Raw genomic sequence first — 22,397 nt, 5'->3', positions numbered from 1 at the left:
GCCAACCAGAAAAGCAATTTGACATGTTCCTTAAAACCATTCATCTTGGTGTCCTAAGAGTTCTACTTCTAAGCATTGCGTCTAAGTACATAGGACAAATATGCCCCAACAATGTTTATAATATCAAAAACTGTAATTTTCAACAATACCAGGCTGCTTCTGTAAACTATGGTATATCCACTGAATGAAATACTCGGAAGCAAATAAAAATGAATGTATCAATTAAAAACACATGTATGTATACAATACATACACATAATTATAAACACACACATTTGCTAAATATAAAAGGATGTTCACTGTAAATTTTAAGAAAAATAACTAAAATAGATTTAAATTTTCTGATAATTAAACAAATATAAAATTATAAATATGTGGAAATAAGCTTGAGAAACATATATACTAAAATGTTAAAACGAGTGACGCAGAAGAGTGGGAATACTGTAAGTAACCATTTTTTTCTCTTTTTGCTTAGTACATTCCTTGATTTATACAATGATCATCTGTTCAAACTATGACATAAGACATTTTAAGACCAAATATTTTTATATATCATACTTAAGATTATTCAAAATTTAATACTCGTCATTATCAATATCTTTCTGAACTTCTCCAAGTGACTTTTTATATCTTGAAATCACCTCATTAAAAAGCAAAAATGAGTAACGAGCTATAATCTGCTTCTCTCAAGGTTTAGTTTGACGAGGTATTTGAGCTTTGATAACCACTATAGCAGTTATTAGGAATATTTAAAAATCACTGGGGATACAGGGAGCATTTCTTTCATCTTAACTAATTTAAAGAACTACACTTAACGCATGTACTTAATCATTTTCCTTTCTCATTGAGTCCAGAATTTAACATACCAGTCAGATTCAATTTAGGAATAGGCAATGGCTCTGTGGGAACAGGATGGTACGAAAACAAGGTAAACATTCCTCGTCCTACAGGAAGAGCCATAGTTCGCTGACACAACTGGAGCAATCTGTAATTAAAGTAAAAACCAACGTGTGAAAATTTTACAGCAAAGCACAATTGAAATATCATCTGTAAATATTTCAAAAGGTATTCTATGTAAGACGAAGTTGTCTCAAAGTAAATTCATACAAAGGTGTGAGTGAACTACCCAAACATGATTATTTTCATTTTAATATTCTTGTTCCTATTACACTCTTAGGGAGAGACATATTTCCTTTGTTTTGTTTCATATTGACATTGAATGAAAACCACCTGGCTTATAAACCAAGCCAACTGTCTCTAGGCATTCAAAAAAAAGAAATTTAAAATTCCACTCTGATGGATGCTAACCTTCTCAAAGGAAAATACAGTACTTTTGGGGTTTTTATCACTGTGTTAATTTCAGTCTAGCTGTCCTCAGTACATGTGGGATCCTCCTCCCATCCCTTTTGCCAATACAGCCTCAGAAGTGCCATTTTTGTGGCCTGTACACAAGAAAAGAAACAAGGTCCCTATATTAGAGGTGAATGGATTTCATGATGGCTCCACAGGAAATACAGACTGGTTTCACTTACATGATGACTAGATTTATAGGACTAATACCATTACATATCAGGTATGTTCAAGGTTAAAATGGTTTCTGTGGGCTCTACTGTGAAATTAATATACCACTCTTCAACTTGTTCCTATGTTAAAACAGCTTAACATTCCATATAGCCACTTAAAAAAAACTAATAAATTTTAGAAGTAGGGCATTTATAACTAAGAAATGCTTATACAAGTTGTATCTGAAGACACAGAAACATCCCTTCAGAGGCTGACAAGTGACGAACATCTTCTCTGCAGACAAAGCTATTCATAAGCATACTCCCTCCTCGACCGGACACACATAACTGCTTTTCTAGCTAACTGGAAAGAAAAATTTTTCTGTCTTAAAGATTCTCTGGGAACACAACCGCCACATTAATTTGGAATCAGGAAAATTCAAAACCGAGAGGCTGCTGCAGCCCATAGAATTTTTTTAGAGGAAATCGTATACATAATTCACTTCAACTTTGCAGAAGTAACACAATTATAATGAGAACAACATTATATCCCCTGAATATAAGATGCCACTGATAAGATGTATCATTATTTCATGACATACTAAGAAAAAGCACTGCCAATTAAACTATGACACCTGTTCACTGAAATACACATCTGATTTCAGAGATATTAAAAAGTGAAAAAAATTGCATCTTAGAATCAATGCACTCTACTACTAATAATGGCTGACTGCACTGAGCTTTACTATGTACTGGGCAGTATTCTAAGTGCTATGTAAAAATAATTCACTTGATACATAGCACCATTCCATGAGGAATGCCTATTTTTACAGATGAGGCAACTGAGGCAACAAGAGGTAAAGTAATTTAACCAAAGTCACCCAGCACAGCATGGCCACGCCTGGCTCTAGAGGTCATGCTCATAAATCCTAGCTCTTAACTCAAGTCACTCCATCTCCTTATTCACAGGCGACTAATAACTGGGGACTTGTGGGGAAGAAACAGTTGATAGGGAAATCACAACTAATTCAGATCTTCAGCAGCCTGTGGCTGAATGTGGGTGACCCTTCCCCTCAAAGCAGTACCATAAAAAAAGTAAGGAGAACTAGAAAACAGCGGCAGATGAATGACAGACAATAGACACAAGCAGATAAAAGAACAGGAGAGAATTTTAAAATAGAAGTGTCCCAAGAGAATAGCTCTGGAATGTCACAGGCATGTGATGTCGTTTACCACTGAGTCTTAAAATGTATCAAGGGATGTATCCTGTGCAGGGGAGTAGCAGAAGAAAGGCTTATCTAGTTTGCCTTATCTATTTATTTGGAGTATTATCTATCATATCAAAAAAAAAATACTGATGTAAGTTTAAACTACACTAAAAACCCCACTAACCTCAAAATCTATCCTGATCAAGACACAGAAAAACAAGGCCAGTGTTTTCTTTCTTTGTAAATTCTTAAGGGAACTACCAGGCAAAATGGTTTTACATTCACCTTTTCTAAAGAGTAAATTGTTATACGTATTTCAAGAGGAGGAAGATCTGAAATACAACCATTATGTCCTCAAAAGCCAAAGATATTTTGCTAACACACGTGGTTTGTTGAAGTTGGATGAAAGCTTAAAACAGAGGGCACATTTTAACTTGAAAGTATCTTTTAAATCTCTTTAGGGTTTTACATGCTAAAAACTTGAAGGAAAAACAAATATAAACAAGACCCAAATGTAACAATAAAACATGACAAGAGATAGTGCACAGTGTCTTCTTTCACCTGTTTTCCTTTTCTTCAATGAACTCGTGGTCGCTGAGCTCCGGGTACTGCACTACGTTGACGCGGACAGGATGCGCACTCTGAAGAAGCCTTCGCACATCCTGTACCCTTAAATCTTCACTCCATATTAATGACATGACCTCGTGATTCATGTCATTCATCCCGTCATCTTCCTCCTCAGTTTCTGTTCCTGAAGGAACATCTGATGAGAGCACCTGAGTAACAGACTTTATTGTAATAATAATTTAAAAAGCAGTCAACATGCACTTACTGAACACGAAAATATATAGGCTGATGTTCCATGACTACAGTAAGCACAGAGAAAATACGTTTTCCAAAGCAGGGATGGGTTGGGGCTGCAATATATACCAGGACTCGACTCTACAAATCTTTTTAAAAAGTACTATATTGCTGGCTCACGCCTGTAATCCCAGCACTTTGGGAGGCCGAGGCGGGCGGATCACCTGAGGTCAGGAGTTCCAGAGCAGCCTGGCCAACACAGTGAAACCTGGTCTCTGCTGAAAATACAAAAATTAGCTTGCCAGATGCAGTGGCGCACTCCTGTAGTCCCAGTTACTGGGGAAGCTGAGGTTGAAGAATCACTTGAACACGGGAGGCAGAGGTTGCAGTGAACCGAGATCACGCCACTGTACTCCAGCCTGGGTGACAGAGTGAGACTCTGTCTCAAACAAACAAACAAAAATCAAAACAAACAAAAGTACTATATTCCCTACTTAGAAATATTTGCTACGTGAAATAAGGGGGAAAATTTAAATTTAGGACAACAGTCAAGAGGCTGGACACAAGCAGAGAAATATTCTGAATAAACTATAAAAAAAACTACATCCTGATCATTTTAAAAAAGAAACAAATTATTGCAAGTAGAGTATGAATACTAGTAACTGCTAATAATGCTAATTTAAATATTCTCTGTTCATTAATAGAAGGAGAAGGAAAAAAGCCTGAAAGGATATACACCAAGGGTTGGGGGAAGTCACACAATAAAATACTTTCTTACTTTACACTTTAAATAGATAGGATCATGGTTGGATTTCATTATTTTTTCTTTTTTCTTTTTTTTTTTTTTTTTTGAGACAGGGTCTTACTCTGTCACTCAGGCCGGAAGTGCAGTGGTGGGATCATGGCTCCCTGCAACCTCCACCTCTTGGGCTCAAGCGATCTTTCCCCCTTAGCCTCCCGAGTAGCTGGGACTACGTATGTGTACCACCCATCCAAATTAATTTTTTTTGTTTTTTGTAGAGACAGAGTCTTGCCCTGTTGACCAGGCTGGTCTTGAACTCCTGACCTCAAGGAGATCCACCCATCTCAGCCTCCCAAACAGCTAGGACTATATGCACATACCACCACACCTGGCTAAACTTTTTTAAAAAATTGTTTAAGTAGAGATGAGGTCTCACTATGTTGCCTAGGCTGGTCTCAAACTCCTGGGCTCAAGCAGTCCTCCACCTTGGCCACCCCAAAGTGCTGAGATCACAGGCACGAGCCACCTCACCAAGCCAGTTTTCACTATTTTTTTAAAATGTGTTTCCAATAAAAATTTCTTAGAAGGAAAAGTACTGAACTGTAGCAAAACGAGTAAGAGGGTAAATTCCTTGACTGTCATCATGTTCTCATAAGCCCAGCATGTGCTTTAATATGGTGCTTCCCAGTCCAAATAATTAAACCTAACTGCAACACAGATGTGAACTGCATGGAATCATATCATATTCCCTCAAAAACAGTATTATACTCTTTTAACAAAAGATTAACTCCGAGTTGAAATGTTAAAGTTTTGCAACATTTAATATGAAAACAACAAGGTTAGCCTGAAAAAAAAAAAAAGTAGATATGACCAAATAATCACTTTTAGTTCCTAAAAATTCATTTTGGTTCCTATAAAATATCTAATTTTAAAAAAACTATATTCTAATGGGTGAGTTAGCTATAAAATATAGTCTCAAATAGTGACAAAATAAATTTAGATGGGATTAGTTATAAAATGTAGCCTCAAATAACTGAACAAACTGTATTTAGACAGAATTACTTAAGATGACATTCAAATACAGATTAATGTTTTCATGCTAATGGTGCTGAACTGCTCTCTCTCACAGGAAAGCCATATTATAAGCAAAAAGATTTGTTTTCTGTTTAAAACAGGATATAAATACTAATTCAACAAACAGCTGTGATTGAGATGCAGATTAAGGGAGAGATGCGCTGGGATGACCCTGCTGGAGAATCAGATGCCCATGGAAACTGACTCCAGCATGGGTACTCATTAGGCAACTGTGAGGTTAGGAATAAGTTTTGATATAGGCTCTGAAGAAGCAGTAATAAGACCTAAGGTGACTCATAGTTACAATGTACTGATTATTATGTATTGATTCAAAAGCTACTAAGAGGTAAGGCCAAATTCCCACACTGTCTTCTCACGGACATGAACATAAAAGAGTCACCAGGAGTGGAATTATTATTCCTGAATCTTCCTTGATGAGATTCTACTGTTTATTTTTTAAAGTTACCTAGAATTCTAGAATAAGTTTTAAAAGTTTCCTTTTCAACTTTTAAGAGAGAATGACTTAAAAAGATAATTGGAGAGTAATGAAATAATTTTCCTTTCTACTTGCAGGATTCCTAGAATGCATTTAAAAAAAAAAACAAACTTAAAGATTGATGAAAGACAGTATTTTAGGAGGGATAGCTTAAGACATCTTTTTAAACAACTCTAGTGAAAAAAACACATGTTTTCCCTGGGGCTACAGTTTTATGTGATTAAACAAGTATGTTTACACCTATTTAAAAGGTTAAATTCAAAAAATTCAACACATCAAAAAATACGCAGTAGAAAATATTTATATATAATTACCCATCCAAATTCAGGATATATGTGCTCTCCCTTTTCCTATGTAATAATTACAAAGTGGTTAGTTACTAATGTGGTACAAGTAGGGAAACAGCCATGGTAGTCTCCACGACTACACTCAGGACTTGTCCTGACTCAAGGCAAAGAAAGATCCAGGCACAAGATAGAACATTCACAAAATCTCCTGCTCCTATGCTCAACTTACAATTAATAAGATGCGTACAATTAGAAACCCCATATGGCATATAATATAAAAGACAAGCTGATATATATACTTAGAAAAAGCCTTAAAGGAAAATGAAGAACATTTCTACTTTATGATTTTATTTAAGGCTAAAATTGGAACTCTGAACTTTCCAGGTTGATACTCACAGACTTCCCTTTGGGTAAGTTTCCTTCGCAGGCCTGCTTGGAAAGATCCTGACGTCCAATCAAGAGACAGACAGCTTCTGGCCAGTCTGAGGCAGGCTGCTCACGACAGTGATAAATTGCATCTCTGATGGGAAGAGCAATTCCAAAGGGAAGAGTTTCCAAATCTCTTAAAGTGAATCCTTTATAGTTAAGGAAAGGAGAAAAAATTTTAATTTAGATTTGCCACTATTGCAATTATCCTGACTGAAGTTGGCAACAATATCTATCCTGACAAATAAATTCATTTTATTCATCTTACTACCAGACTAATGTCTTGACATTAGGGATTAGTATAAGCAGCCTCTTTGAAAGAACTTGTAAAAACCTGAAGAAAAAAAAGACAATCTAATAGAAAAATATAAAGGACAAAAAGACATTTCCTAGAAAGGGAAACATAAATGGGCAAAATGTATATGAAAAGATGCTCTACCTAATTAGTGATCAGGAAAATGCAAATTAAAGCCACTGAGAAATATAAATGTCAAAGCCAATCAATACCAAGTGTTGGCAACTATGTAGTAGAGCAACAATAATTCTTTTTTCTCTTTTTTTTTTTTTTTTTTTTTTGAGGCGGAGTCTCGCTCTGTCACCCAGGCTGGAAGTGCAGTGGCACAATCTCGGGCTCACTGCAAGCTCCACCTCCTGGGTTCACGCCATTCTCCTGCCTCAGCCTCCTGAGTAGCTGAGACTACAGGTGCCCGCCACCACGCCTGGCTAATTTTTTTGTATTTTTTTAGTAGAGACAGGGTTTCACCGTGTTAGCCAGGATGGTCTCGAGCTCCTGACCTCGTGATCCACCTGCCTCGGCCTCCCAAAGCACTGGGATTACAGGTGTGAGCCACTGCACCTGGCCGAAACAACAATAATTCTTATAAATAGTCAACAGTAGTGTAAACTGGTACAACCACTTTGGAAAACAGTTGATATGTATAGGTAGGTCCACCCATTTGATCTGTCAACAGCCATACAGAAATTTATACCCATGTACACTAAGACACAGGTATGAAAATATTCATTAGCAATACTGTTTTGTTACGGAAAAAAAAAAGAGGTGGCGAAAGGGGCGAGTCTCATTGTCTATCATCAATAGAATGGGTAATTAAATTGTGATATGTTCCAACAAAGTAATCTATATATCAGAGAAAATGAATGACCCACTGCTACTGCTACATGAGTCGACATAGATGACTCTTTAAAAAATAAAGTTGAGTGAAGAAAAAGGAACATATATTTCCATCTATGTATGTTCAAAACTACATAAAACCTAGCAACTTATAAAGATGTAAAACTATAAAGAAAAACAAAAGTAAGGTAACACAAAATGTAGGTAGGGCAGTGGTTCCCTATAATATTGGGGTATGTGACAGGAGGGGACCATCCAAGAACAGATATGTAAGGACCTTCTACTATGTGAGTAATGTCCTCTTTCTAGAGGTGGGTGACCAGTACATCAATACTTTTGTACCATTCTCTAAAACAAACATATATGTTTGACATATTATTTTGTAAGTACACCATATTTCATATTTAAAATTTTTTATCCTCAGGTTAATTAAATCATGTTTTTCTTATAATGACTTTCTAAATTTTATAATATTATGCATTATTTATAATTTAAAAAGTTGATTAACTATTGAGGCAAAAAACGTTCCTTATATGAGAATAACACTTATTAAATATTATGCAATATACAAATGGATAGAACTCATCCAGTATTTTTCAGCATAGGTATCCTGTATGTACAGTATGCAACAGTTATTGTCATTTTTAAGGTGAAATGAAAAAAAAAAAAACCTGTCAGAAACGTCATTTAGAACATACTTTAGATAAGACTTCAAAAACATCTTTTAATATTCATTAAAACTTTACTTTTTAACATACATCCCATACAGCATCCTCATTTTTAAAATCATGTCTTTGTGGCAGTAATTTTTAATTGTGTTTTTCAGTTCTTTGTGAAAAGAAATTTCTTTGGGATTTTACTTAATTTAAAACCGAGGAGCACAGGTTTGGGGAATAGGGAATATAGAACTCTTTTCCTCCCTCTTCCTCTTCCCAGTTTAATGTTCATCTTGGTGCCCGAAATCCCATCAAAAGTGCATTTATCCTTCAAAAGTATACCTTGAAATGTATATATTATTGCTTTTAGACTTTGCCAAAACCACCCATTTCTGATATCTGAGTATCACAATGATTTCAGGTGTGTATGTAGGGTGATTAGAGTTCTCCATTCACAGAGACCGGCTTACATAGCCACAGCCTCAAATGGTCCAATGTAATGGCAAATAAAGATACCTTATGCACCAAGATAAAACACTGGTATCCCAAATATTATTATATGGAACTTCTGAGATTGTCGAGAAAAAAAGAACATGGTTTGAAGAACCATAATCTCAATCTTGTGAGGCCTTTTCACAAAGCCAGAGCCCCTCTCTCCTCATGCCTTCTAGTTCTAGCTAGTCTGGAGGAAGCAGAGCCTAGTTAGGAGGTAACAAAGACGCTCTTACCTACATTAGTCATCCAGACAACCAATCTTTCAGCTAGACTAGAAACGGACGTAGAATGCCTGAAACTAAACCTATAAGAAAATAAAACATAAAGTTATTAAGCAGAACAGTAAATAATATTGTTTGAAGTGTTTGACATAAAAGCACAGTCTAAATAAAAGTTACCTGTTTTCCTCTTGTTCTACTTGCAACTTCTGGGGGGCTAAAAGGCAACAAAATGAAACTTAATTTTGATAGTCATCCTGGTAAAGAAAACATGTAACATGCAGAAGACATTTGAAAATAAGAATCCATTAGCAAACAACATCTAAAAAAATAATAAAATAAGCAATACTATGGCAGGCTGAAAACTACAGTCAAGGCCTTCAGAATACTCAGGGGACTGGTTAGGACACGCTATGTGTACCCAAACCCGTGCACGCTCAAGTCCTGCAATAGGCCCTGCGGAACCTGCATATGGGTTTCACATCAGAGAATACTGCATTTTCTACCTGAATTTGGCTGAAAAGAATTTCATTGTAAGTGGACCCACACACTTCAAACTCATGTTGTTCAAGAGTCAATGGTATAATAATTTCCTTGAGGCTAAAATAGGCCTTTTTACCCACACTGAAAATACAAGATGTGTTAGATTTTTAAGTAATCCTGATACCTGAAAATCAGTTGTGGACAACAGACCACAACAGACCAGAACAGTACTAAAAAGGTAAGACATGGCTGCTAAAGCAAACAAGAAAAATTCAATTCTTTTTTCAATTCTGATATTGACATTTACAAAAATTCGTTTCCAAAGGCCTAACATTACACGAACTTACCTATAGTTATTCTGGTTAAATACTGTGAGGATTCATCAGAAACCGAGCTCTCATCACCAAGTATGTACAGTGCAATACTCTGCAAAAGAAGAAAATTAACATTATTTTTCTCTTTTCAGTGACAGCATCTCACTTTGTCACCCAGGCTGGAGTGCAGTGACACAATCAGAGCTCACTGCAGCCTCAAATTCCTTGACTCAACAATCCTCCTGCCTTAGCCTCCAGAGTAGCCAGGACTACAGGCATGCACCACTATGCCCAGCTAATTTTTTTATTTATTATTTTTATTTTTTGTAAAGACGGAGTCTCATTGTGTTGCCCAGGCTGGGCTCAAACTCATGACCTGGAGCAATCCTTCTGCCTCAGCCACCCATATATACATATACAAGTGACTCAATAGAAAAGAGCCACCATAAGCTAGAAGGTTACTACAAATGTCTCATTAGCTAAACATCACATAAAAGAAAAATTTATCACTTGAGGTCAGGAGTTCAAGACCAGCCTGGGCAACATGGCAAAACCCCATCTCTACTAAAAATACAAAAATTAGCCAGGTGTGATGGTATGCACCTGTAGTACCAGTTACTCAGGAGGCTGAGGTGGAAGGATTGCTTAAGCCCAGGGAGGCTGAGGCTGCAGTGAGCCATGATTGCGTCACTGCACTCCAGCCTGGGTGACAGAATAAGATCTTGCCTAGGGAAAAAAAAAAAAAAGTCCAATAAAACATATAATGATGAAAACAAAAACCTATCAACAAGGGCTTCTGTTGATATTTTCAGAATATTTTTATAAATAAAAATAAATTCGGCCGGGCATGGTGGCTCACGCCTGTAATCCCAGCACTTTGGGAGGCTAAGGCGGGCGCATCACGAGGTCAGGAGATCGAGCCCATCCTGGCTAACACAGTGAAACCCCGTCTCTACTAAAAATACAAAAAATTAGCCAGGCGCCTGTAATCCCAGCTACTCGGGAGGCTGAGGCAGGAGAATGGCATGAACCTGGGGGGCGGGGCTTGCAGTGAGCGGAGATTGTGCCACTGCATTCCAGCCTGGGCAACAGTGCAATACTCCATTTCCAAAAAAAACAAAAAAAAAGAACAGAAGTTAAAAAAATAAAAATAAAAAAGTTCATATTTTTATAAATAGTTATTTTCATAAATAAAAATAAATTCCTATTTTTATAAATAGATCTCTGAGCTGACAAGTTATAAAGGAATACCAAGAGGATAAAACTAAGATGAAAGGCCAGAGAGATAAACTGAGTACTCATGCCAGTTTTACAGAAAAGACATTCAGAGAAAAATCTACAGAATGGGAGAAAGTATTTGCAAATTATGTATCTGATACATTAATATCTAGAGCATAAAAATGCCTAAACTCAAAAATAAAAATCCAATTTTCAAATATACAAAAGATTTGCATAGATATTTCTTCAAAGAAGATACATAAATGGCCAATAAACACATGAAAATATGTTCAACATCACTAATCATTAAGGATGCAAATCAAAACAACGAGATATCACTTCATAAATACTAGGATGGCTATAATTTTTAAAAAACAAATAGGAAATAATAATATGTGTTGGCAAGACTGTGGAGAAACTGGAACCCTTCCTCTTGCATTACTGGTAAGGATGTAAAATGGTATAGCCACTACGAAAATGAGTCTAGCAGTTCCTCAAAAAGTTAAACATCAAACTACCTACCATATGACCCAGCAATTCCACCACCCGGTATATGTTAAAAAGAATTGAAAGCAGAGACTTGAACAGATATTTGCGCACCCATGGTTCACAGCAGCACTATTCATAATAGCCAAAAAGTGGAAACAACCCAAGTGTCCATCATCAGATAAAATGATACATTGTGGTATATCCATACAATGGAGTAGTATATAGAATACTGCCTTTAAAACAATGTAATTTTGATAGATGCTACAATATGGATGAACATTGAAAACATTATGCTAACTGAAATAAGCCAGACACAGAGAGACAAACACTGTATGATTCCCATAATACGAGGTACTTACAAGAGACAAATTCATAAGAAACAGAACAGAATTACTAGGGCCTGGGAGGAAGGGGAATGGGGAGTCACTGTCTAATAGGTACAGAATTTATGTTGCGGATGATGAAAAAGTCTTGGGTATGGACAGTGGTGATGGCTACATAACAATGTGAATGTATTCAATGCCACTGGATTGTACACTCAAAAATAATTTCAGGCCAGGCACAGTGGCTCATGCCTGTAACTCCTGCACTTTGGGAGGCCAAGGTGGGCAGATCACCTGAGGTCAGGAGTTCAAGACCAGCCTGGCCAACATGGTGAACCCCCATCTCTACTAAAAATACAAAAACTAGCCAGACTTGGTGACTCAGGCCTGTAATCCCAGCTACTTGGGAGGCTGAGGCAGGAGAATTGCTTGAACCTGAGCGGCGGAGGTTGCAGTGAGCCGAGATTGTGCCACTGCACTCCAGTGTGGGCAACAGAGTGACTCCGTCTCAAAAAATAATAATAACAATTTCAACAACAAATATTATGTTATATATATTTTGCTATCATTAAAAAAAATCTGTGTTTTTTAAACAGAACCACCATTCTGTATGTCTGTTTTGGAGCCATCGGGAGACTCTGAAGCGCTTCTCATCATGAAGCAGAGCAAAACGTAAAGAAAAAGAAGGGCAGGGGGCAAAGACATTTACAGTCTGCCAACATCTGAGAGAAGGGACAAAAGCATGTGGTTCTCCTGCAAGCCTGGAAAAATTCCACCTAGAAAGGCCCACAATGGGGCCTATGAGCAGGCTGCTCCACGATGGGGGGACTGAGGAACAGATATGCCAAGAAACTTTCCTTACCTGCTGTTACAGTCCTTTGGTTCTATATGAAGGTTTGATCTTGGACATGTATTAACCAGTAACAACAAACTAATTTCTAAAAATAAATAAATAATGAGATTTACAGCTCAAAGTAAACAAAAAATAATTAAAACAAATAAAGATGTGTCTCTTTGAAAACAATTTCAGCAGGATTTTTTTGGTAGTTATAGACAAGCTGATTATAAAAGCAGTATGGGTCAGACGCGGTGGCTCACACCTGTAATCCCAGCACTTTGGGAGGCTGAGCCAGGCGGATCACTTCAGGTTGAAAGTTCAAGACCAGCCTGGCCAATATGGTGAAACCCTGTCTCTACTGAAAACACAAAAAATTAGCCGGGCGTGGTGGCGGGATCCTGCAATCCCAGCTATTTGGGAGGCTGAGGCAGAAGAACTGCTGGAACCTGGAAGGTGGAGGTTGCAGTGAGCTGAGATCACGCCACTGTACTCTAGCCTGGGTGACAGAGCGAGACTCTGTCTCAAAAATAAAAATAAAAATAAAATCAGTATGAAAAGGCAAGAACAGTAATGAAGGGAGGAGTAACACTAATCAATTTTAAGACTTACTATAAAGCTACAGTAATTACAGCATAGACAGCCACAAAGATCAATGAACCAGAATAGAAAGTCCAGAAATAGACACACAAGAATGTGGCCAAATTGACTTTTGACAAAAGTGCAAATGCAATAGAGAAAGGATAGTCTTTTCAAAAAATAGTGCTGAAAGAACTGGATATCCAAATGAAATAATAAAAACCTTGACTTAAAACGTGACACGTTATAAAAAATTAACAAAATGGATTAGAGATCTAAATGTAAAACAGATAAAGAAACCCAGGAGAAAATCTTCAAAACCTGATGCTAAACAAAGAATTATTAGACATGACACTAAAAGCAACATCCATTAAAGAAAAATACAGATAAACTAGCTTCATCAAAATTAAACACTTTTGCTCTTCGACGTATTAAGAGAATGAGGAGACAAGAAAAGGTAGAAACTAAAAGAAAATATCTGCAAGCCACATATCTGACAAGACATCATATCAAGAACCCTCAAAACATCATTAGCCATTAGGAAAATGCAAATTAAAGCCACAATGAGGTATAACTACACATCTCTCAGAAAGAAAAAAACAAAAAAGAGTGACAATACCAAACACCAACAAGAATGCAGGTAAATGACCTCTTAAATATTGCTGGTAAAAATGTAAAATGGAAGAGCCACTCAAAAACAGCTGACAGTTTCTTTAAAAAGAAAACATAAACTTAACTATATGACCCATCAATCCTACTCCTAGGTACCTGTCCTAAAGAAAGCAAAACTTACGGCCGGGCGCGGTGGCGCAAGTCTGTAATCCCAGCACTTTGGGAGGCTGAGATGGGCGGATCACGAGGTCAGGAGATCGAGACCATCCTGGCTAACACAGTGAAACACCGTCTCTACTAAAAAATACAAAAAACTAGCCGGGCGTGGTGGCGGGCGCCTGTAGTCCCAGCTACTCGGGAGGCTGAGGCAGGAGAATGGCATGAACCCGGGAGGCGGAGCTTGCAGTGAGCTGAGATCTGGCCACTGCACTCCAGCCCGGGCAAGAGAGCGAGACTCCGTCTCAAAAAAAAAAAAAAAAAAAAGAAAGCAAAACTTATGTTCACATAAAACCCTGAACATGAATACTGACAGCATCTACATTTACAATTACTAAAAACTGAAATCAACCCAATTATCTTGAATGGAAAACCAACATGGCACATTCATGCAATAAACTACTAATTGGCCATAGAATGCAATGAACTGTTGATACAGGAAACAACTTGGATGAATCTCAAAATCATGAGAGAAATTTCTGAGGGTGATGTAAATGTTCTATATCCTAATTGCAGAATTACATGAATCTATACACATACCAAAATTCACAGAACTATACACAGCAAGAAAAACTTAATATTAGGTGTGCTTTTTAAAACTAAATTTTAAAAGAAAAAGGAGATAGGTAGTAACACTCCTCATACATACCAAGACTACAAGTTTGCTTCTTTCACAGATTCCAGGGAGGTAAGGATAAGGTGGCATTCCTTCACCCTTCAGACAAGAACTCACCCACTGATAAATACTTGGTGGCTCAGAAGTAAAAAATGATGGATGATGCATAAATCCTGTTTGACCTTTAATATTAGACAAATATTCAAAAAGATACAAAAATACATTAAGACAACATTATTTTATTTTAAACAGAAGATGGTCAACAGTTACCTGTCATTCTGAAACAACTAGAATAATATTTTTCCAGCCAGGTGCGGTGGCTCACGCCTGTAATCCCAGTACTTTGGGAGGCCAAGGCAGGTGGATCACGAGGTCAGGAGTTAGAGAACAGCCTGGCCAAAATGGTGAAACCCTGTCTCTACTAAAAATACAAAAAAAATTAGCTGGGCCCGGTGGTGCACACCTGTAGTCCCAGCTACTTGGGAGGCTGAGGCAGAAGAATCGCTTGAACCCGGGAGGTGGAGGTTGCAGTGAGCCGAGATCACACCTGGGAGACAGAGAGAGACTCTGTCTCAAAAAAAAAAGGAATAATATTTTTCCATATTCTCCAAAATGCTTCATGTTTTCTGCCACAGTAAATAAGTGACTATGTTATTAAACATAGAACTTAAATGACTTATATTTTATCTCATCCTGGGTGGAAATTTAGCAAACTCTTGTTCCCAAGGCATATAAAGAATCTAACTAAAGGCTGGGCGCGGTGGCTAACACCTGTAATCCCAGTCCTTTCAGAGGCTGAGACAGGCGGATCACTTGAGGTCAGGAGTTCAAGGCCAGCCTGGCCAACATGGTAAAACCCCATCACTACTAAAAATACAAAAATTAGCCAGGTGTGGTGGCATACACCTGTAATCCCAGGTACTTGGGAGGCTGAGGCAGGAGACTTGCTTGAGCCTGGAAGGTAGACGATGCGGTGAGCCGAGATCGTACCACTGTACTTCCATCTGGGCGACAGAGTGTGACTCTCTCTCCAAAAAAAAAAAAAAAAAAAAAGAAATCTAACCAAAAATTTTTGTCCTAACCCTAAAGGTGAAAAAAAACAAAAGAATCATCCAGGATTCAACTCTGTTCCAACAACTGGGCCCCAACATTCAGTACCTTTAGCTCAGGGTCTAGGATGATACAGTGGTGATGGAAATGTTCTGTGTCTGTATCTGCACTGTCCAATATGGTAGCACTAGCCCCATGTGGCTACTGAGTTCTCAAAATGCAGCTAGTGCACTGAGGAAACACATGCTTTATTTAAGTAACATATGGTTAGTGGTACTAACTGGACAGTACAAGTCTAAGTTAAAAGCATCCTTGGTGGCCAGACACGGTGGCTCACACCTGTAATCCCAGCACTTTGGGAGGCCGAGGCGGGCAGATCACGAGGTCAGGAGATCGAGACCATCCTGGCTAACATGGTGAAACCCCGTCTCTACTAAAAATACAAAAAAATGAGCCAGGGATGGTGGCGGGCGCCTGTAGTCCCAGCTACTCAGGAGGCTGAGGCAGGAGAATGGTGTGAACCCGAGAGGCAGAGATTGCAGTGAGCCAAGATCGCACCACTGCACTCCAGCCTGGGCGCCAGAGCGAGACTCCGTCTCAAAAAAAAAAAGAAAAAGAAAGCATCCTTGACACTGGAAGCTCTTTCTAAGTTTTTGCAAGTCAGAACCTTAGGGATGGGTAAAATTTTCCCCATACACTGAAGATGTTATGGCTTACTATGTGTCAGAAAACAAGCACTACAAACTAAAATCTGCCTGGTGGAAAGACATTGCCCCTGACTTAGAAGCTAATGGTAAGAAATACATCCTGTGCTATTCATTGAGAAAGATACAAGGAAATGTCACTGCACTGTATAGAAAATCTTTAAAAGCACAACCACTTACCTGGATCAATTGTGCACACTTGTCCAGTAGTTCTGACAAGTGTTGGGTAGTCTCTATAGTAATGATCTACATAAGGTCCCAATTTTAAGTCCCTAAAACAGTAAGAGCATGTAAGAAAGAAGGTATTACAGCACTTTCTCCCAACAGAGTTGGAAGGACTCATTACTTCAATCTTTCAATTTAAAAACTTACTTATGAGAAAGAAGATAACCAAATCTAGAGTCTCTTTATTGTATTTTTGGACTTTAAAGTGCCCAGTGTGACAAATGCAACCCAATCTCTTCTTGCTAGTTAAATTTTGTGGAAGTAAAAGCACCGTGATCTAGCTCTTCCTCTGCTATTTACTAGCTGTGTGACCTTCTATAAGTCATGTTTATAAAACTCAGTATTTTCTTCTAGAAAATGGGGCAATACCAGCTAACTTACTCTGAAATTTTAAATATTAAATAAGATAAAACATGTTTAAAAAAAAAAAACTGATAAAATATAAAACAACATACACATTACTTATTTCAGAGAGCCATGATTATGGTTTGGAAATTAATTACAAAAGAATTTTCATGAGAGTAATGACATCCTAAGAGATATTTACCATTGATTAAAATTGCCATGTCTCAGGAATGAATTTCAAGATCTCAAAAAAGACAACAGAAATTAGAAAACATACTATGTCTTAACTCAGAGGTTGACATTTCAATTCAAATTCAACTTCTTTATCACCAAAGGTCACAAAGGTCAAACAACACATAAATATGACCCTAGAATTCTGAGCCATACACAAGGTGCTTCAAAGCTGTTGAAAGGTGTTGAAACATATTATTCTGTGGATCTACTATGAGTGCCTCAAAGACAGGGACAACCTCAGATTGCAGCAAAGATAGCATAACAAAATGAGTCTGCAACTATCAAACACTCATATCCCTGGAAACAAATTTAGGCAAATCTCCTCATCACTAAAATAGGAAACTTACCTTGTTTGAGACTTTATATGTAAATTATGATTTTGTCAACTATAAAGCACTATTTGAATGTGGATATTAATACAAAACAGCAGATGTTATTCTAGAACTCCCACCACAGTATAGCCAGCCATCCTGTCAAAACGAGAATCTGAGCAGGTCATCTCCATTTTCTCGTGACCTTCCACTAATCTCAGGACAGAGACTACAAGTCCCTGCATGGCTCACAGGCCCTTATAAAACCAGTATTTTCAAACAACTCTGTGGTTTACAGGAGATGCCCTAGTTTTCTGAGAAGGTAGATTTCAGAAACTTATTTACAAGGTCCCCATGGGATATCATGGAAAAGACAGTCATCTAAGGACTTCCTGGCAGTTTCTAAGCTACAAACAAATTTACCTTGCCAACTGAACAAGAAGGTCAACAAGTGAACAAATTCCTTCTCCCATTAGAGTATTCAACTTAAGCTCCTCATACACAAGGTGAAGAACGAAAAAAATTGCAGGTATGTGAGTAAAGAGAAGTGTAGAAGAATCCAGACTGAGATTCTGTGAAAAATCCTCATCCTTCATCTGTGAAGCTTCTGAAGGACTCAAACATAAAGATCTGTTCAAAAGATGAGACTCAACATTCTGGTGGTAGTCTGAATTTAGTAAATATTCCCAGTCCTGAGAAGAATAAAAAGAATATTAATTTTTTAAAATAATACCTCCTTATAGTATCATTAGAAAAGAAAATTAATAATTAATTCACTTAAAACAATTCAAGTTTCATTTTCACATTAAGCTGATCTAAGAGTATATTAAAAAAAAAAAAAAAAAAGACAATGCTAAGAATGAAGTAACTATAAAATAGCAAGCAACTTCCAGATGCCAATTATAAATGTTAAGGCAAGCCACCTTTAAAACACATTAAAAAAAAATCTTACCATGCCCTTTTAGGAAAGACATTGGAAGAAGAATTATACTATTTAGGTAGAGATTGAGAGAGAAAATTTAAGATTATCTCAAGCTAGATTTTATAGGAAAAGTAGATGGCAGGTTAGTGGGCCACTACACTGAACTGTGTTTTGGTAAGAGGGAAGGTCCACCTGCATTCAGCTGATGTATTCATCTTTCCACATGTATAAGATGCCAGGGCTAGTAATATAATCTAATAATCAACTGGTTTTTATATTCAGACTGATTAGACTACATTTTCCAAATATTCAGTCTATTTTGATTCTACTTGTGATTTACTGCATTTGGTTCAGAGAATGTGGTTTATGCTATTTCCAGATCTTGGAACTTACTGGTGTTTTTACAAGGCTTAATATAGTGTGTTATTCTAACTTAAAAATTCTTGGATTGGATACAGAAAGAACTAACCATAAAAGAAAAAACTAATAAATAAAATAAAAAAACTAATAAAAAAACTAATAAAAAACCTCAAAGTGCTGCGATTACAGGCATGAATTTTAATTTAAAAGAAATTAAATTAAAAGAAATTAAAATTACAAATTTCTTTTAAATTAAAATTCACACCCATAATCGCAGCACTTTGGGAGATAGAGGCAGGAGGACTGCTGAAGCCCAGGAGTTTGAGACCAGCCTGGGGAACATATTATGGTAAGACCTTGTCTCTACCAAAAAAATTTAAAAATTAGCCAGGCATGATGGTGCATACCAGTAGTCCTAGCTACTCAGAGGCTGAGGTAGAAGGATGGCTTGAGCCTAGGAGTTCGAGATTCAGTCAGCTACAATAGCATAGCTGAAGTCCAGACAACAAAGTGAGACCCTATCTCAAAAAAGAAAGGAAAAGAAAAGAAAAGAAAGAAAGAAAAGAAGCAAAATGAAAGAAAGAAAGAAGAAAGAAAGAAAGAAGGAAAGAAAAGAAAGGAAAGAAAAGAAAGAAAAGAAAGAGACAGAGGAGAGAGGGAGAGAGGGAGGGAGGAAGGGAGGGAGGGAGGGAGGGAGGGAAGGAAGGAAGGAAGGAAGGAAGGAAGGAAGGAAGGAAGGAAGGAAGGGAGGGAGGGAGGGAGGGAGGGAGGGAGGGAGGGAGGGAGGGAGGGAAAAATACACACACACACACACACACACACACACATATATGTCCATGGGCCGGGCATGGTGGCTCACACCTGTAATCTCTGCACTTTGGGAGACCAAGGTGGGCGGATTACTTGAGGCCAGGAGTTTGAGACCAGACTGGCCAACATGGCAAAACCCCATCTCTACTAAAAATACAAAATTTAGCCAGGCATCATGGCACACGCCTGTAATTCTAGCTACTGGGGAGGCTGAGGCATGAGAATTGCCTGAACTCAGGAGTCAAGAGGTTAGAGTGAGCCGACATTGCACCACTGCACTCCAGCCTGGGCGACAAAGCAAGACTCTGTCTTAAAAAAAAACCAAACAAGGAAATTTTATGGCGTTATAACAATATTCTGTGTCTTTATAGGAGTGTGGGTTACCTGAGTGTGTATATATTAAAACTGATCAAACTGTAAATTCAAGATGTATTTCATTTTTGTAAATTATACTATAATTTTAAAAAATACATTTGGGCCACTTAAGAATATACCATGGAGGCCAGGTGCGGTGGCTCATGCCTGTAATCCCAGCACTTTGGGAAGCCGAGGTGGCGGATCACTTGAGGTCAGGAGTTCGAGACCAGCCTGGCCAAGATGGTGAAATGCTGTCTCTACCAAAACTACAAAAATTAGCTGGGCATGGAGGCGGACACCTGTAATCCCAGCTGTTCAGGAGGCTGAGCTAGGAGAACTGCTTGAACCTGGGAGGTGGAGGTTGCAGTGAGCTCAGATCGTGCCACTGCACTCCAGCCTGGGCAACATGAGCTATACTCTGTCTCAAAAAAAAAAAAAAAAAAGAGGCCGGGCGCGGTGGCTCAAGCCTGTAATCCCAGCACTTTGGGAGGCCGAGACGGCTGGATCACAAGGTCAGGAGATCGAGACCATCCTGGCTAACACAGTGAAACCCCGTCTCTACTAAAAAACGCCAAAAAACTAGCCGGGCGAGGTGGCAGGCGTCTGTAGTCCCAGCTGCTCGGGAGGCGGAGGTAGGAGAACGGCGTAAACCCGGGAGGCGGAGCTTGCAATGAGCTGAGATCCGGCCACTGCACTCCAGCCTGGGCGACAGAGCAAGACTCCGTCTCAAAAAAAAAAGAATATACCACGGAACCTGATATGATTGAGAACTTTAATTTAAAAATTTACACTGCATAAAAAAGGTAAATGTTGTCATTTCAGGTGATCAGTTGATAATAAAATGTCTACAAACCCAAACTGAAATCATGCAGTAATACATACATTAATTTTTAGATAATCATTAAAGGCCACAGAAAATGTAACAGAGCCTACTCTTCAAAATAATTGTTACTCGGTATTAAAATAAATAAAGTGAAAGGTGTTGGAAAGATAGAGGAATTGTCAGGAATACCAAGAAGTGGGAGACTAGTATGAATATCCACAAATTTGTATTAGCAAGAAATAATAATGCTTACATCATCAGATCCAGTCTCGGAAGGCCTTGCTTTTTTGGGCGCAATGACAGGGGAAAGTGATCCTTCAAAGTCAAACTGAAAAGCAACCCCAAAAGAAAAGATAAAAATCATAAACTCATTCCTGTCAACTGGTCAACTTAAAGGATTCAGAAATCAGTTCTGCCAATTATGGAAACTGAGGAAAGCCATCAACTCATTTTTTAACTGGAAAGTCATTATTTAAATACCTTTCTTCTAGATTACTGTGAAGATGAAATGAAATCATATTAATATGTGCAAACATCTAGAACGGTGCCTGGGCTCCTAAGTACTGATTTTAATGGTAGTTTTCCCTTCCCTCTCCTACTTCTGTAACGACACAGATCACATCACATCTTTGGTAGAAAAAGAAACTTTAGGCATATCCACAATATATATATATAGAAGTCTCAAAGGATCAACCCAATATCAGTCAAATGTTAGAACTAAGCAAACATTTATTTACAGTCCATATACAGTAAACTATCTAACAATTCTATGGTAGAGACAAGCAGCTACTCTGGAAAATCTTTGTTCTCCTCTTTCTCCTGAATCCATAGTCAGATTATACACATACCACTGCTTCCTCTGAAGTTAGGTGTGACCCTTTGACAGAGTTAATTATAGATGGAAGTCACTGTCACCACTTCCAGGACCAGTCCAGTCCTATACCTGCTCCCCCAGGCTCTTTGCCCCTTCCACCTGACTGGAACGCAGTCAACCAATGGCAATCTTTGAACCCAAGACAAAAGATCCTCCATCAACCTGGGTTCCTGAATAACTGTGTGGCCTGTGTAACTGCTAAGCCCTGTTATGTAAGCAAGGCAGACATTTTGTTTGAGCCATTGTATCTTTTGAGGCCTTTCTATTACAATAGTGAGCCTATCTTCTAACTAATACAACTACATAAAAGCAGTTTTCTACAAGTTGCTCTTCTTCAATTTCCCCTGGCATAATCTTTGCTGCCCCAGCTACTTCACATGGGCACTGACTATCAACTAATAAACTGTAACTCTATAAATGACAATGGCTATTTTCCTATGCTAAAAAACTTACATATTTATCAACTCACTCACCTAAACGGAGCTGATTTCTATATAAAAACTAAACATAGGTAGCAATAAAGTGATTTTTAAAACTGAATGTTATTGAGAGAGGTTTGCTTGTGAAGCATTCAAATAAAAAACAGCCCAACTCATACATATTATAAAAAACCTGGTAATAACAGTAATATCAAAGCAACAAATAAAACAGTAGCTATCT

General features: G+C 37.9%; 1 protein-coding gene across 6 annotated transcripts in view; it reads right to left on the bottom strand.

Moving 5' to 3' along the window:
• The window catches only part of LOC139357930 (anaphase promoting complex subunit 1), a 131,215-nt gene that overhangs the window by 59,996 nt on the left and 48,822 nt on the right, over positions 1 to 22,397 (bottom strand). For 4 of the 6 annotated variants that reach the window (XM_071077103.1, XM_071077105.1, XM_071077108.1 and 1 more), the window contains exons 18-27: positions 21,117 to 21,191; positions 18,015 to 18,283; positions 16,657 to 16,748; positions 14,756 to 14,904; positions 9,868 to 9,946; positions 9,218 to 9,254; positions 9,053 to 9,123; positions 6,507 to 6,685; positions 3,272 to 3,498; positions 867 to 985 (exon numbers count right to left, since the gene is read on the bottom strand). In XM_071077103.1, the coding sequence (XP_070933204.1) occupies positions 867 to 985; positions 3,272 to 3,498; positions 6,507 to 6,685; positions 9,053 to 9,123; positions 9,218 to 9,254; positions 9,868 to 9,946; positions 14,756 to 14,904; positions 16,657 to 16,748; positions 18,015 to 18,283; positions 21,117 to 21,191 (1,297 nt within the window). The remainder of the gene's footprint in view (positions 1 to 866; positions 986 to 3,271; positions 3,499 to 6,506; positions 6,686 to 9,052; positions 9,124 to 9,217; positions 9,255 to 9,867; positions 9,947 to 14,755; positions 14,905 to 16,656; positions 16,749 to 18,014; positions 18,284 to 21,116; positions 21,192 to 22,397) is intronic. The other 2 variants (XM_071077107.1, XM_071077104.1) reach the window with 1 other exon arrangement.

Source organism: Macaca nemestrina, chromosome 13 (assembly GCF_043159975.1).
Source record: "Macaca nemestrina isolate mMacNem1 chromosome 13, mMacNem.hap1, whole genome shotgun sequence".
In the NCBI taxonomy this organism is placed as follows: Eukaryota; Metazoa; Chordata; class Mammalia; order Primates; family Cercopithecidae; genus Macaca; species Macaca nemestrina.
Note: the sequence above shows the minus strand (reverse complement) of the source record. Positions and strands in the feature narration are given on the sequence as shown.